General features: G+C 37.9%; 1 protein-coding gene across 2 annotated transcripts in view; it reads right to left on the bottom strand.

Annotated features, from left to right (window-relative positions):
- LOC126767798 (protein serrate) overlaps window positions 1–16,324 on the bottom strand; it is a 97,479-nt gene that overhangs the window by 58,388 nt on the left and 22,767 nt on the right. For both annotated transcript variants that reach the window (XM_050485434.1, XM_050485435.1), the window contains exons 3-4: window positions 13,172–13,289; window positions 12,861–13,042 (exon numbers count right to left, since the gene is read on the bottom strand). In XM_050485434.1, coding sequence (XP_050341391.1) covers window positions 12,861–13,042; window positions 13,172–13,289 — 300 coding nt within the window. The remainder of the gene's footprint in view (window positions 1–12,860; window positions 13,043–13,171; window positions 13,290–16,324) is intronic.

Genomic DNA, 16,324 nt, shown 5'->3' with positions numbered 1-16,324 from the left:
ATTGGGTGTGTTCGAGCCTGTTCGATCACCCTCATTAAAAATCGAGCACGAGCGAGCGCCGCACTCGGCAGCAATGGGTTCGATCGAGTGGCACACCCGGCAGCTGCTTTCTGTGTGTTCGAGTCTGTTTGATCATACTCTCTTCAAAACGATCACATGCGAGTGTTCACACTCGACACCCGCAGCTAACCCGAAATGTGTTCAACTATTGCCACGGATACTCGGACAGAACACGGGTGTATCACATTTTTCTGAGCAAAAATATGAGAAATTATTAATGTTGTATACACTTTAACAGTCAATATTATTGAAATACAGCATTTAAACTATATGTATGCATGTATCAAAGGAATGATGCATTTTAAAATTTAAAAATATATTTGCATAACCATAACATAAGACCCAGTTAAGAATCAGAGAAGAATAATGATAGTTGCTTTTTTACATGCATACGTGTGTTTCCAAGCAGTGTGACTAGACTGCAATTGCATTTTGTGTTTTGGGAAAAACCAATTAATAAAGAGAGTGGCTAGTGTAGATATACATATGTACATTCATACTTACTTAAATAATCATTGCGCTTGCTATGACCCTTTACATATATTAACAGGTCAGTTAAGTGAAGAAAGTAGGCAAAAATCATTTGCGCCGCTTCAAATTCTGAAAATTTCTGGGAACTCGGACACTCGAGGCTAAACTCGGACACTCGAACATATTGATTCGCAAAACACCCGAACCCAAACAAACACGTATGAACGACACTCGAGTTGTTGTGATCAACACGTTCGTCTGCGCACAGTCGCTAACGAGCAATCCTTCTGTTCGTTCAAAGAAAGCGATACAAGCCGGTTTTGGGTAAGTGTTCGAGTGTGCACGGAAATTGTGTGTCCGTTGCAGATCTCTGGTCCACAGACAGATCCATCCATCCGTAGATAGACAGACGACCTAACCCAAATACTAAGTAGACATGGGTGCTTTGAAGCTACTGGTACAGATTCCAGCACGACTTTAATCCGAATTATCCGACGTATTCAGATTGCTTTGAAGGCTCTAAACATGTATTCTTTTATTGTCCACGCTTTTTAGATACAAGGGAAAAACTTAAAGCTACACTCGGTGATAGTTTTACGGTTTAGTACGCTTTCAGCGATCAATCATGACAAAACTGAGATATGTAGAGCAGATTAGGCGACCGTCAGCCCGTGCCGTAGAGTAGACTTAAATGTCTCATCACTCCCACGAAGTAGTACTTATTCAGGTGGTTCCGTGCGAGAGTTTAGAGTTGGAAGTAGGTTAGGTTTAGCGGGTTGAAATCTTAGCTTTGAAGCTTTGGATGCTTCCCCCTACTTAACAAAAACGTTTTCTGGATACCGTGTTTTTCAAATTGGCGTAAGAGATGCTAATTAGATTATGGACTTAAAGAAAAAAATTTTTAGACTATCTTTAATTTGGTTTCATGAATTTAGCAATCGTAAGATTTTCGTATTTCTGGGAGCGCTGATTATTCGATGGCTCAGAGGTTCAAATTATAGTTTCCTTTGGCACATAGCAAAAGCAATGAAATCTTGCTGGTATGGAGAATGCTTCTTCTTGATGTACACACGTTACAGCGCTTTCTGCAATATTGTCCAACTGGAAGCATTACTACATATAAGATAAATTATAGTGGTAATGTCTTGTAACAAAATAAAAAAAATGGAGGTGAATAAATATGCATAAACTTGCATTTAGTAAAAGAAATCCACAATTGACGGAATGCAACTACTCCGGAAACTTGAAATTGGGACATTAGCCAAGGCTTAGCTAATGAATACAATGAAAACCTTCGAGTAATCTTTAAGAACAACTGTAAAGATCACCATTTCAGACGCAGTGAATTTCCATTGACTTCTTGGCGCACATTAAAGAAAGGTGGCACCAAATTCAGTTGAAACGTTGCGAAATCACGCGGAGTCAACTAAAAAAGTGTTAAAATGGAACGGACTAAATCACAAAACACAACATTTAAGGGAGCATTAAACCATTAACCAACCCAAGCAGCGGCACAAAGTGTGTTTACAACAAATATAAAAGAACAAGAACGAATGCCAAATAAAATGGCAAAAACGTTGCCAAAGCAGCAAATAAAACATTTATGACTTTATTACAAACATTCACACACACAACCATACACATACGAGCACACTATTTAAGCACGCCGAAACATTAACTGAAATGTAGTTATGAAGTGTGGAAAAGCTGAGCTGAAAGAGGGACCTTCAAACTGAAAGCTCGGCGTCGCTGCTGCGACAACAAAAACAAATAAAAAAATGTACACAGCAAAAGCAAAAATAAACAAGTGTACGGCACAGAACAATAGCGCAAACCTAAAAACAATAAACGAAGCAAATAAACAGAAACTGAAACAGAAACAGAAACAGCAAAACGACAGATAAAAAATGAGAATATCAACTTCGGAATAAGTGAGGCAAATAACAACATTTTATTTCATTCATTTAACAGGTACCATTTACTTATGCGCTCAACCGCGAACCGCAACGCCATAAAGCCCACAAGCATGCATATGCATAGGCGACTGTGTGCGCATGCGCGCCAAGCAAAGAGGTGGCGCAGTCGGCAGCCGAATAGGCAGCCAACACTACAACACCGTCGACCACGCCGCAACACACCTCGTTGGCAGCGCCGCTAGCTAGCCGGCCGAATAGCTAGCTGACGAATTGACGAACTGACGCGCTGACATTCGAGGCGAAAACTGTCCGCGCGACCGAAACAGCGAATGCCCAAAGCAACGCGCGTGAAACCAAGAAGCCAAGAAGTTAAGCTCCTATTCAGCCCCGACAAGGCAATATTCCCACGAAACAGGTTGTCTGTCTGTCGCTTATGTGTGCACTACCGCCCCAACGGTGGCCCTCCCGTCACGTTGTGTTCTCCGAACTGCGCCATGCAGCAGCAAAATGTGTTTACCTTTTTCTTTTATTTCACATTTCAGTTTTTTTTTTGCCTGTCCATTCTCGTATTCCAATTGCCCGAACATTTCGTAGTCACTCAGCCGCGTCCCGCACTCGACCGTCATCTTCGTGCATCAGAGCGCAGTAGCAATCAGCAGTCAGTCACTGTGTGTGCTGTTGTTCTCGGTGCGTTCTCGGACGGGCGCCCAGGTGGACAACAGGCCAGGCATGCAGTTTCGTATCGGCACTTGCAACTTGCAATTTTGTGTGCCTCCAACTCAAGTGGAAACTCGTTGTGCGGCTATAAAAGACAACGCATGCGCATGTGCAACTGCCGACACACACAAACAAACACATACATATAAAATATAAATTTTTGCAGTTAGCACTGTTTTGGGTATTTGTACTGCCAGTCGGGCAGCTACGAAGGCAGGCGCATGGGTCCAACAACCGCCACAGTTGCATTGCTGTCGAGCGGCAGTCGAAATGCGTTGACGACTGGTTGTGCGCGATAGCCAAAAGCTATGGGCCACAGACGCTCCAAAGCCGCCACCAACACCTATTTTGAGACACGCCAAAGCGCAGCTCACATACTCGCGCACATGCTCTTGCCATTGTCATCGTATTGGTAGTTACATATTATTCGTTGCTGCTACCAGTGCACTCGTATTATAGTCGCTGCGAAATATGAGTACTAGCCCCGTTTTAATAACTAAGTAGGTGTGTTCGGTGTAACCTTTTTTCTTTTTGGAATTGCTTTAATTTGCTTTTGTACGGCAATAATCAATTGATAGTGAAAATCTGTGTAAATACACATATTAAGAAGATTATTAGTAATCGCATACTATTAGAGTGGATCGCCGCGATCTAATAAGTATTAGAGGTGTTAGATGACAAAGCAAAATGCAGAATTTTCCCTGAAATGATTAAAATTTATTTAGTATTCGATACTTAAATTCAGTTTTTATAATATTTCGCTTCCAAACTAGGTTAGGAGCCATTATCAAAAGGCGTGATCTCTTACCGAAAGGGGCCTTTGGTCTTTATGTGGTCGAGGACTCTGGAAAAGACCACACTGGTCTGGAGAGCGCTCAACGGACGGGGCTCATCAGCATGTGTAGTGAATAATGTTCACTCCAATCAATGAGCTTAACGGCATCTGGCACATAAAGCCCGTGGACATCGTCGGAAGGTGTATGGCTTTGAAAGTTGCTATCAAAAACAGATAATCTGGGTGTCTTAACACTCGGAAATCCTCATACACTTTTACGTCATACCGGATTACTTGGATCATGGAGTCGCCAAACCGAACTCTAGGGGCTCCTTCTTTGCCCATATACGGGCGAGAGAGTTGTGGGTAGGAAAAAGCCGTTGGAGGACAGGTGCTTCTTTACGGACGGGTTCAAACTTTGGGGGCAAGGTTGGTGGAGTGGTTTACTGTCGGGAGCTCTCTATTAACTCCAGCTTCAGATTCCTGACTATTGCAGTGTCTTTCAAGCCATTAAGGTAGCATTAGATGTACTGCTCCAGTGTGCAGCCTTCTTCAGAGAAGTGACCATCCACTCAGATAGCAGAGCGGCGACACTAGCCTTGAACACATTAACAGTGCGTTCAGGGTACTATCTATCAATAGCATTGAGTGTTTTGGAGCTTTTAACAGGCCATTGTTCTATTGGCGTCCATGCTGTAAGGCTGGAAATCTTACCAGACGCCATCTTCAGAAGCTGTATGGAAGAAGTTTAGGTGGAAACAACTCAACACTTCCTTCTTGACGGTACCGTGTTTGGGAGGTCATGCCTTAAACACTTGGGAGCCCATACCTTCAGACATTCCATCCAACTTATATCTTCTGAACATATAAATGAACCCTCACCACCGCTTGCAGGATATTCGCGAAAATTAGATTTCTGGATATTGTGTAGTCATTGAAAAATAAACTTGAATATTATTGAAATACTCTTTAACTAACTAAAAATCACATTCGAATAGTGTTTATAAATAAGAATAATACATATAACAATTGGGTTTTAGTTTTGATCTTTCACTGACTATACAAATATACTGAAAAGCTAGTAATCTGCTAAATTATTTATATAAATCGAGCAATGGCAACATTACCCGAATGTAAAGAAAAGAGAATAGCTAATTTCTACTTTGTATTTACGGTCAAATTTCGTTATATACGAGCGGTTAGTACGGAAGGGCGGTAGGTTATCATTAATTCCGCCACAGGAAGTAGTTCTCAATTCGTTAGAGAGCAGAATTTGGTGTTATTCAGACAAGTTTGTGTGATTTTATCGTTACTCTTCTCAAAGATTTTCTTTCGATAAATTTCCAGGCCAATATCACGAGCTCGACCAAAAAAGAGTTCCTCATCTACAAGTCTCTCTCGTCTCGTCTCGCTCGTCTCGTCTCTCTTCTCAAGTTGTTTCAAATCTTACCCAGTTGTTCCAAGAAGTCTTTCATGAAATATAAAATACAAAAAATAACAGATAAGCATTCTCATACAGAAAGTGCTGAAGAGTACAATAATTTTGAAAATATTCCTCTATTGGATATATTCTTTCTGTAAATTTGGATTTCCGGTTATTTCTTTTACCGTAAAATTTATAGAAATGTTCATTGAAGTAATCTGTGGCATATTTTCAAGTATTTTCAAAGCAATAATTCCTTAATGATTTCATATTTTCAATTGCTAAACTGTTTAGCGTACTTTGTTCAGATTTTTTTTTTACTTTTTCAACAATTTTTAACTTTTATTAGCGCCAAGTATCAAAGAATATTTTTATTCAAGCTTCCATTTTTTTACTGCAAGCAACCAACTGTAGCCATAGCCGTTGCAGTTGGTAATGTTCGACCAGAAAATGCGGTTGCTGGTGTGGCATGAAAAATGGTCCACCGGCAAGTGCTACCACATGCAACATAAGCCGCGTTGGCGACAAATGTGCAACGCGAAGTATTTGAACAGATTTCGCCGCTTAATTGCGCAATTTATTCACTTATCTAATTTATATTTAGACACACCATTCGTTGGCTTTAAAGCGGTGCGCAGACTAAATAAAACAAAGTCACTTGGACAATGCAGCAAGTGGGTTTCTATAGAAAAAAAATGCTATGGAAAATTTTTTATAAAAAAAATAAATTTATATACTCCAACTTTAATATACACACACACATACACTTAAAACAAAAAGTGTGTTATTTATGCAAGTTATTTGCTCCAGTAAGTCACATTTTGAGTTCGAAATGTTGTTATTGTTGTTGACTAAGCAAATAAAAACGCTGAGCTACTAAAGCAAGCCACGAAATGTGGCAAATGCCAGCTCATAAATATGCGACTTGGAGAAACAAACAGTAGCGCTGGCGCATAAAGACCGCAAAAGTTATGAAGCAACTAAAATACGGCCTAGCAACAACAACAACTACGCAGCGTATTGACAAAAAAGTGTGGACAAATCTACAACAATTGTAATTAGAAGCACGGCAAATATGCGCACAGCACACGCACACATAGAAACTTTTGTCACTTGTGTGCGTGTGTGTGTGTGTATGTGTGGTCAAGTACTCGTACGGGTGTTTGGCGCAAAAAGCCTCATGACCAATGGTCGCTGGACCTGGGTCAGTGTTCAGTCGGCGATGAAGTTATAAAAAACAGCAAAGTGTTCTAAATAACAGTGCAAAAAGCGACATAAAACACACGAGCAGACATAAAAACACCTAAAGGTAACGACAGCAACACCAATAGCAACAAAAGCAATAAGAAGAAGACGAAGAAAAACAGTAACAATAATTACAAAAGAGGGCAACAAGTCAACTGTTAAACCGGCCAAAGCCATAATTTCACAAATAAAAAAATAACAACAACAATAACAACAACAATAACAAAACGCTAAAAATAAGCTAGTGTGTGTGGGCAAAAAGTGCGCGCCAAGCGAACGCCAGAAAACACCAACGACGCTGCGTCGAACAGCACCAAGCACCAACTGGAAATTGATGGACACAAGCTAGCCTACAACACTACAACAACATACATGAATACTCAAAAAAGTTTTTGAACAAGAATGTGCTTGTACGCGCTTACAAGCCGTACTTTTTCCACCATTTTTGTTGTTGTTGTTGTTGTTTTTCTTGCTGTTTTTGGTGTATAATTTGAGTAATGAGCCAGCGAAAAATCGCAAATTAAAGTGGCGTAAAAGATTATACAAAATGTAAAATGCCAAAAAGCACACAAACAACAACAAAAACATGTATGTAATGAAATAAAAATGCTGCTCGACGCTGGCAGCTTAAACATGTGAAATACTTATAAATCATTTAAAGGTAGCATGCAGGCATAATAAAGCGCTCCAAGCAACCCAAAAAATACAAGAAAACAAAATATTGAAATAAAAAAAAAATTGAGATAAAAGAATATAGACCAGCATAAACGTCAATTTCGTACGCACATATTTGCATGTGTGTGTTTGTGCGCACTCTTTGGCTCTTCTGCAGTCTTGCTTGTATGAAGACTTCACATAGCACGTCCACTTAATCTGACATGGAATATTAATGCCGCGGATTTGTCTTGGATCTGCCAGCCGACATTTAAATACATAATTAATTCATTTTCTTGGCGCTGACCGCCGTCACAGCTGGCCAGCAGCGGCAGCAGGCTCGGAGATGAGCGCTGTTGAGTGGCGTTTAAGTCCGGGTCCTAGCGATAGTGCGCTGCTAAGCGTTTGCAAATCGGTTGCGCTTACAAGCGTTTAATTTGAGGCATGGCAAATTAATTTATTTTAGAGCATTAAAGGTGATTTGTAAATAAAAGGGAAGGCTGACCCATTTGGACTTGTCGTTACAAATATGTATGTATATAGGTCCTGATCATAGCTGAGGGTATTTGAGGTTTGTGAGCTATAAAAGAACATTTTGATTAAAAAATACTGGCAAGAGTTGAGTTATGGCTTTAATCAAATCAATGGAGCAAATGCATGCTCTGGAATAGATGTTTATATTGATCAAAAACAATTTTAAGGCCGGTCTCAAGGGTAAAACTTTTTTTTACCGATTTTTAAACATTTTTGTGGGTTACTTGGGTTTACAGGTTTCAAAAAATCAAACTTTTTATTGGCTAATTAAATTCTACGCCATCTCTAGAATATTGTCCTAAATTTTCAAGTTGATCCGAGTAATAGTTTTGGAGATGCAGCCTTGAGAACTTGTGCGCTCGAAGCTTGCTATGCTAACTGCGCCGTCTTTGAAAGCGTGTTTCTCGAAACTGTGTTTTTGAAGTTGGTTGGCAAGATTTCTCGCGAACTACTCAACCGATCTTCAGAAAATTTTACAAAGGTCTTTTAGATACAATTCCTAAAGACTTGGAAGAAACATTTTTTTAATTAAAATTTTGTAAAAATGTCTGGCAAATATCCAATTTTCAGTTTTTTTCCTTCGTCAAAGTTCTATGTTAAGATTTTAACTAAAACACGTGTTTTTTTTTACTTTAGATGATCCTGTAAGGGGTTATCCTGCCAACGCGGGAGTTTCTTTTTTCCGAAGGGTCACCGGAAATGGCGACCCAATTTTAAAATATTTTTAAAATATTTCTTTCTAAATACTTCAGAGTTTTCTAATAAAAAATTTAATTTTTTATTTGAGAAAAAAATTGTTGTGAAAAGATTGTTTTTTTCCCCCAGGGAACCCGTATAACTTCCATATTTTTTTCGTTCCAATTGCGCAGAGAAGCAGCTCAGCAAAACTTAAGACGCAAAATTTAAGTAAGTTTGATCAGATTTCCTAGTTTGAATAATAATTTTTCATTATTCCCTGAACAGAGTATATTAACTCCGCAATGAAGTTCATAACGACCAAAAGGAAGCTTCGGAGTCTCTAAGTAGTATATGTATAATATATGACCAGGTGGCGAGCGGTGTCCCTTTAAATAATTCCGCTTGACGTTCTGTATTTATGTGAAAGAGTTCCTCAGTTTTTGAGATATCGTTCAGAAATATTGTTTTAGACTAACTTCAAATAAAATACTACTTCTTTTTGGAGTTGATGATCTTTGCTAAGTAGCTAGAAATATGAAAATAAACCCTTAAACCACTGCAATAACAATTTAAGTGTTTTGGTAGGTCGCCTTTGGTCTTCTACGGTCCTATTGAGCCACTAAACTTTCAAGTTATAGTCAGCGATCTGAGATTGTAGGTAAGTTAATGAATAGAGATATCTCTGCTGCTCTCAAAATATTTGACCTTGCGATTTTGGTTGTTTATTTCCACCTCGCCCTTCGCAATCTATACTACATCGCCGATATGCCAGCTGAATCTGCAATCTACGCGTATCTCGAAATATATTCCCAATATTTGTTTTTTAAAGTACTATGTAAATTAAGTACGAAACATTGTCACGCTACAACTCCAGAAATAACCACTTTAAGAACAGGCACATTCTCAAGGTTTTCTTAAATTTGTATCGATGTTTTAGAAACTAAGTGTCAAGAATGTCCAAATTGTTTATTTTCTGATTATTGTTAAACGAATACAAATTTATTTTAAAATTATTATCGAACGAATCATAAAATATTCAAAAGAAAATTAAATTTATTTTCCAGCGCCTGCTTGCGGCTGCTCCGTTTGCTTGTTAACGAACGAATGCCTCTCACTCGATTACACTGTCTGTGACATAATGTTCAGCGTTTTTAGAGTTCAGGGGATGCATATAAATCACGTAATGTATACATATGTACATCCATATTTATAAATACATAGATTTAGATTTAAGGTCACTAAGCAGCACTGAAGGTATTCCAAAGGTTCAAGTATCAACTTCAGTCATAAGTTTGTCTTATAGTGCCTTAATTTTATGTAAAGTATATATTAATAAAGAAGAAGAAGATATATTAATAAACTAAATAAATTAAGTAATAATAGCAAAAACTAGATTTGGCATTTTTGCTGCTTCTTCTGAAACAAATTAGTTTGGGCTTATTGTTCGGAGATGTGTAATCCACATTATAAATCGCCAGTACTTAAGTAGATGGTCATATATGTAAATATATATGTGGCACTCCACAAATCGGCTTTAACGTATTTGCATACTGATCTCTATGTACATACACGAGTACACCTTATCCGCGAGGCATGTTTTTGCACGCCGCTCCCACCGACACATACAAATTTACATATGTAGGTACATACATTTGTAGAAGCAGCTAAAGCGCTCATAAAATATACAATAATTTTCAACGGCTGTTAGTAATAAAAAAATTGAAATATGCGCAAGAAATGCCACAGACTGCGTATGCGCCTGTGTGTGTGTGCGTATGGACTAGGAAATGAATGATGTGCGTTTAAAACCCAGAAAATATGTATCTAACACGCGAAAGGAGCAAGAAGAATTGGACTTTTTTGGTAGTTCAGCAAAAACTAGTAATTTTAATTGCTTTTTCTTACTTAAGACACGGCGTTGATGTTGCTCTGGCGTTGCTCGAACCGAATAACTGGCTGCTATACATAACTGAAGCTATGAAGTTTGTAAATAAATACGTGAGTAATTGCTGTCCGGTATTAGTAGTTGTAGCCTCATTTGTTGGGCCAACATTGCTGGACGCACAATATGGGCGAATTAATCCGTTTTAATTTGATTTTGTTGCCTTTTGCCTTTACCCATGCTGCCGCAGCGGAGCAGCACAGCTTATTCCATTCAAATTACTAACTGATGAGTCAACGTTTTTTATGCTCAACTTTTGTATGGTTTCTCGCAACGAAAAGTGGTAGTCGCGGTGTGGCATGCAGAAATATAAGAATTCATATCGCCATGAGTGTGCACTTTATGTTTTTGTTTGGGTGGATATAAATGTTTGTTGTTTCACAGTTTTGATTTGAGTTTTCATCATATTGTTCGGGGCATTAGAAATTAAACCGCGATGCGTGAAAGTGGTTTATTACAGTTTTTTTTACAAATTTCCTGTGTAATGCTTTCGAAATATAAAAGAGTTCCCTACCAATTTTAAAGGAGTTGAGGTAAAGTATTTCTTTCGCGTAAAAAAAATATAAAATATTTTTGATTTAATAAAACTTTTTATGTACATAATTGATAAAAATATGAAACTGTTTTGCAGTTGAAATTCAATTCACTTTTTTCGCACCAAACTCAATCAAATAAAAATCGTACAATGCAGAAATAAATAAAAAAAAATATGGAACGAACTCATAATTAATCAGCTGAATAAATTGGGCAAGCCTTTAAAGCAACTGAGGTACGTAAAAGAAACAAAAATAAAAATAGAAGTGGAAAAATGTAACAGACAGACAATTTAATTGCACGTCGTTCTGTAAATTTTTGCGCACTTTCAAATTTTTTTTAAGTTTATAATTTTTTCAATATTTTTTCAATATTTCTTCAAGTATACAATGATTGACGGGGTTGCAAAATGAAGTGTATTTTAAAACTTTCAGAACCAGTTAGTTTCTATGAAAAACTGCCAGTCTACCAAAACCTTCTTATGCTCGCTAGGTTTGTTCTTGTACGCTAAGGCTAGATTCACACTCGAAGACTTTAGTCAGCCAAACCGCGTTTTTTTAGGAGAGGGGGCGACCAGAAAAACAAATGAAATGAGTCGAAGCAGCTCAAGTAGCCGCCAGAATCGAGAGTGGCCCTTGCACAGCTTCTTTCTGAATACTGTAGCAGGTTAAATTCCTTCTAATCCAGAATCGATCCGGATATATCATCAAATATACAACCAGCAGGCAACGACTCCACACATGACACTAACAACTTTTTGCATGGCTATGGTCCGGCTCCGTCGAAACAGCATGTTTCCTGGGACTGCGGTTGGATGACCTCGATGACAACTTATCTCAACCTTACCATCCTAACGGGGACTATGTAACCATTACAACAACAACAAGAAGCCGAGTCGCTCGTGTTCTGAAGCAAAGCGTGTTCTTGCTCGTAACATCGCTACAAAACTCGGCATTTCATTTCCTCTTTGATTTCCTTGCATGCTTGCAATATATTGTATATTTACAATATGTTCGGAAGCTTATCTTTTGTATCTAGATAATCTAAAATATTATCGGGCACCGCATAAATGAAGTATTCAAGAATTTGAGAATATAATATGAAAAGAAATGCTGAAAATTTACCGACTCGTCTTGCCAGAGTAAATGTACATAATGGAAAACCCCAAAACAGAAGTTCTCGTTAATGATCTACAAAACATTTCGTGTATAAACTCGGTATAAGCAAGAAATTTAGATGAAAAAGCAACTACAAAGTTATCCACATAATTAAATCTAAAAAAAGTGTGTGTGGGTACCTCATCAGAGCCCATAACACACTTCTATTTTATCGCCACGTGACCGACTTATAAATATGTGCTAGTTACTTGTTCGATTCGACACTCTCCAAGTCTCTAGAATGCTATTTGCTAACACTTATTAACCACCTATACTATATTTGTATCTCACACTTATGAAGCGTAAGCTTATTCATGTACTTTTTTTCACAACAATTTCAAGCCTTAGTTCAAAATATCCGAAATGTATCCGGTTGAAATTGTGACGTTTATTTAATCAACGAATTTTTCGGTTATATAATTGTTTCCTCTCTTATCAGAAAACACATGCAAACATTAAAAATAAACAGGCTTAAGATTTGGAGTGTGCCAAAGGAAAAAAAACATGAGTGTAAAAACAAAAACAAACATAAAATTGGCAGCACTTGCAACCAGTACAAAAGTAAAATATTATCACCATTAAATTAACTGTACATATATTGCACGTACTAAAAACACAGCAAACACAGCATCACAATGACCTTCAGCATTTAATACTGTGGACACACATACTCCACACAAATTTTTAGGCAAGTCATTATAATTTTATCACTCATTCCACATAAATACTAACATAATTGAAGCGCTTTACTCACCGTCCAACGAAACGTGAATGGCAGCACAATCGCACTCATTCCCGGCTCACTCAGCACGAAGCTGGAGCCGCCCAAAATGCCTGTGGTTTTGTTGCCGAACGAGCAGCCCGTCGTTATGCTGGGCGGCGAACTCTGGTACTCCTTGAGGCACAGGCGAAAGGCAGTGGAACATGGCGGACAACCTAAAACACCCAAATCGAACTCAATTAAATGGAAATGTGCGTATTTACTAATATACTTATAATAATAGATGACAATATAATGTAAGGTAACATATGAGGTTATAAACTGTGAAGGGCGAATGCGCTTACCCGTCGTTTTTGTACTTCTTATCTCTAGAGGAACACCACAGCAATAGCCCGTCAGTAGGTGGCTATTTGTATTTGAAATTTCTAGTATTTCTAATTCAAAGTTACCAGCAGCTGATATCTGTAAAGAGGGGAAAAGTAGAAGAAGTTGTTGAATATGTGAAATCACTGCTAGTTTTAATAATAAAATGTCATAAAAAGGCTTTTGATGTATATATTTTATCATTGTAATAAATAGACTAAAAGCATATACATATATATGTACATATATAATTACACTAACCGATAAAAAATAGTTTAAGTCATAATTTAAAAAAAATTATTTCTATGTTTTCTGAAGTTAGCCTATCGAAATACTTTCGAAATTCGAAATTAGGGTTATTCTAAAACTCTATTACTTCGCCTAGGGATTAATTCGATCATTTGCAGTTACTGTTTGGTATTAAATTCGAATCTTCGACAAAAAAATTATATTTAAGCATACTGCCCCGACTTTGAAATAACAATTTTGGGTTAAAACGAATAGCAAACATTTGTTTTCCGAAGGCTCGCCAATAAAAAAGCTATTTTCTCGCTATAAAACCTACTTCTAACTGTGTGTTGTCTTTATACGCTCAAGGGTTTTCTGGATGACGTTTCAGAAGTTGCAAATATAAAACTGCAAATGTAAGTACTGATAAACTTCATCGGAAGCACTGGATGGTACACAGAGGGGGCAATAGAGTGGGGAAATATTAGTGCCGGTGGTATCACAATGGGCTTCCTAAAGGCCTAGGTGTGTCGTCAGACAGCTATTTTTTCACTTCACCCAGCTGGAATTACTGTCGTCAGACAGCCACTCTCAAGAGTACTCCTCTAGGAATCAGTCGGAAATATTAGCTAAATAATTTTGCAACAAAATCGGTTCTATATAATTGGAATGGGTTCTGATGTGCATTCGTCCAAGCATTACAATATGAACATAATACCGCAAATCCTTTAAAAATAATTTACGCTGCCACAACAACAACAATATACCGAAACTATGCCTAAGCATGTAATTTATCGACTATCGTCATACTAATTAAGCTATAAAAGCGCTAACAAATTGAGTATTTACATGGGAATCGAGTTAAAATTCCAACAACAAGAAAGCGAACATATAAACAAACGTTGGAAAGCTCTCATAAAACGAATCTTGAGATATTAGACAATATTAGATAAAGCAGCGGCAACAATAAGCAACATGCGGCGATTTAATTAAAACAAAAACAATAACAAAAGCGCATGGGAAAACGAAAGAAACGAAACAGTAAGATGTGTGGAAAATGGCATTCGCCACAGTCTGGTCCACTGGCGACCTCCTATGCGCCACTAGAGTGGCCACCAAATGCGGCGAACGCTGAGCGTAAAGTGAAGCGCTGAGAATGGACGGTATGGCGCTATTGAAATATTTAGCCAAAAATTTATTGAAAAAACAACTTACATTAATTATGAAAAAGGCAAATTTTATTACGATCTATTTATGACTACGCCAAAGGCGGAATTTGAAAGTATAACAAAGCGCGTTTCCTAAAGTATACTATAAGTAAGTATGTATGTATATGCAAAATCGCACGAATATCGCGTTGTGCCAAGCAAATTTGATTGTTTTCGTTGGCAACCGCTTGTGGAACGCAACAACAAGCGCACCCATATTTGTTGCATATTTCATAGCGAACTGCGTGCCTCTGTGTAACAATCAGCCTTTAAATAGCGTTATGCACAACAACAAAGATAGCAATCAGCATATTTTGTTTGCTTTTTATTTCTATGAGAAAAATTCGTTGCTACAAAAAATACGATTTAATTAAACAAGGTATCCAGCAGCTCAAACAACTTATAACTCATTACAGCGGCAGTCAGGCGCACAGCATCCAGCAGCCCGCAGCCAGAATGAAAGCATATAAAACACATTTAAATAAGAAAAATTACTTGAGGTGCAAGTACCCGGCGCATGAGGCTGGGCATCATCAGCATGGATTTGCGGCATGCAACGCCAAAATGCACGCCGCAACGGCGGTCGCTACCCAATTTGAGGTAAGCAGATTACACTTATTCAACAAGTACGTACACAATAAAGACAAATCAAATGAAATGAGCTCCTGCAGATAAGGTAATCAAATTTTTCTTGCATCTCATGTCATTTCGTGCGCTCACTTAGACGGCGCGCCGCACACCTTTGCTGCGTGAATGCGTGTTCTATGTGGATTTCTACTAACGAGCTTCGCAACTGCCTTGGGGAAGAAGCGCAGTAGCTGCCAGCTAAGCAATAGAAGTAAGCTGACTTTTAGAGTTCAATATCAAATAGGCTCGAGTTTTTTGGATTTTGAGATTATTGCTTTACAAAACAAGTACGTAATACCCTTCACAGGTGCTTTCGTATTATACCAAATATATATGTGTAAGTAAATTTTAAAATGTAATCGGCCAACGGTGCGCTATTCTGAGGAAAAATTTAAGGCTTTCATTTTCACCCAAAAGCCACATAAATTTCATTTTGGGGAAAAATTGTTCGGTATTTAATGAAAAAGGTTTAATTTTATGAAGATCTTGTCAAAAAAAAATTTTTCTTCTTTTCTTGGGTTTTCATCGAACAGTTTGTATGACAGCTATTTCTCTAAGAGTTCAATATGGGCGGTTCCAAGAAATGAGCAGCTTCTTAGGGAGATAAGAGTGTATGCAAAATTTCAGATCGATATCTCAAAAACTGAGGGACTAATTCGTATGTAGATAGACCGGCCTATGGTCAGGGCTAAGTTAACTCAATTCGTCGCGCTGATCAGTTAAAGGGTTACATGGGTTTAGGGGTTTCGAAAATTATTTATTATTATCTTATTAAATTCTGCAACACCTCTAGAATATGACCCCAAAATTTCAAGTTGATCGGAGTAATAGTATCGGAGATACAGCCTTGAGAACTTGTGCGCTCAAGGCTAGGTGGGCTAAGTGCGCAGTCTTTAAACGCGTTTTTTTCGAAACTGTGGTTTTGAGGTCGATTGTCAAAATTTCACGAGAACTACTCGATCTTCATGAAATTTTACACAGGTATTTGAGATACAATTCTCAAAGACTTGGACGAAGAATTTTTTTCGATTACAACTATTTGAAAAAAAGTTTCGAAAAATTTTATTTTTT

The sequence above is a fragment of the Bactrocera neohumeralis genome, chromosome 2 (genome assembly GCF_024586455.1).
Source record: "Bactrocera neohumeralis isolate Rockhampton chromosome 2, APGP_CSIRO_Bneo_wtdbg2-racon-allhic-juicebox.fasta_v2, whole genome shotgun sequence".
NCBI classification, from domain to species: Eukaryota; Metazoa; Arthropoda; class Insecta; order Diptera; family Tephritidae; genus Bactrocera; species Bactrocera neohumeralis.
This window is presented reverse-complemented; position numbering and strand designations above follow the sequence as displayed.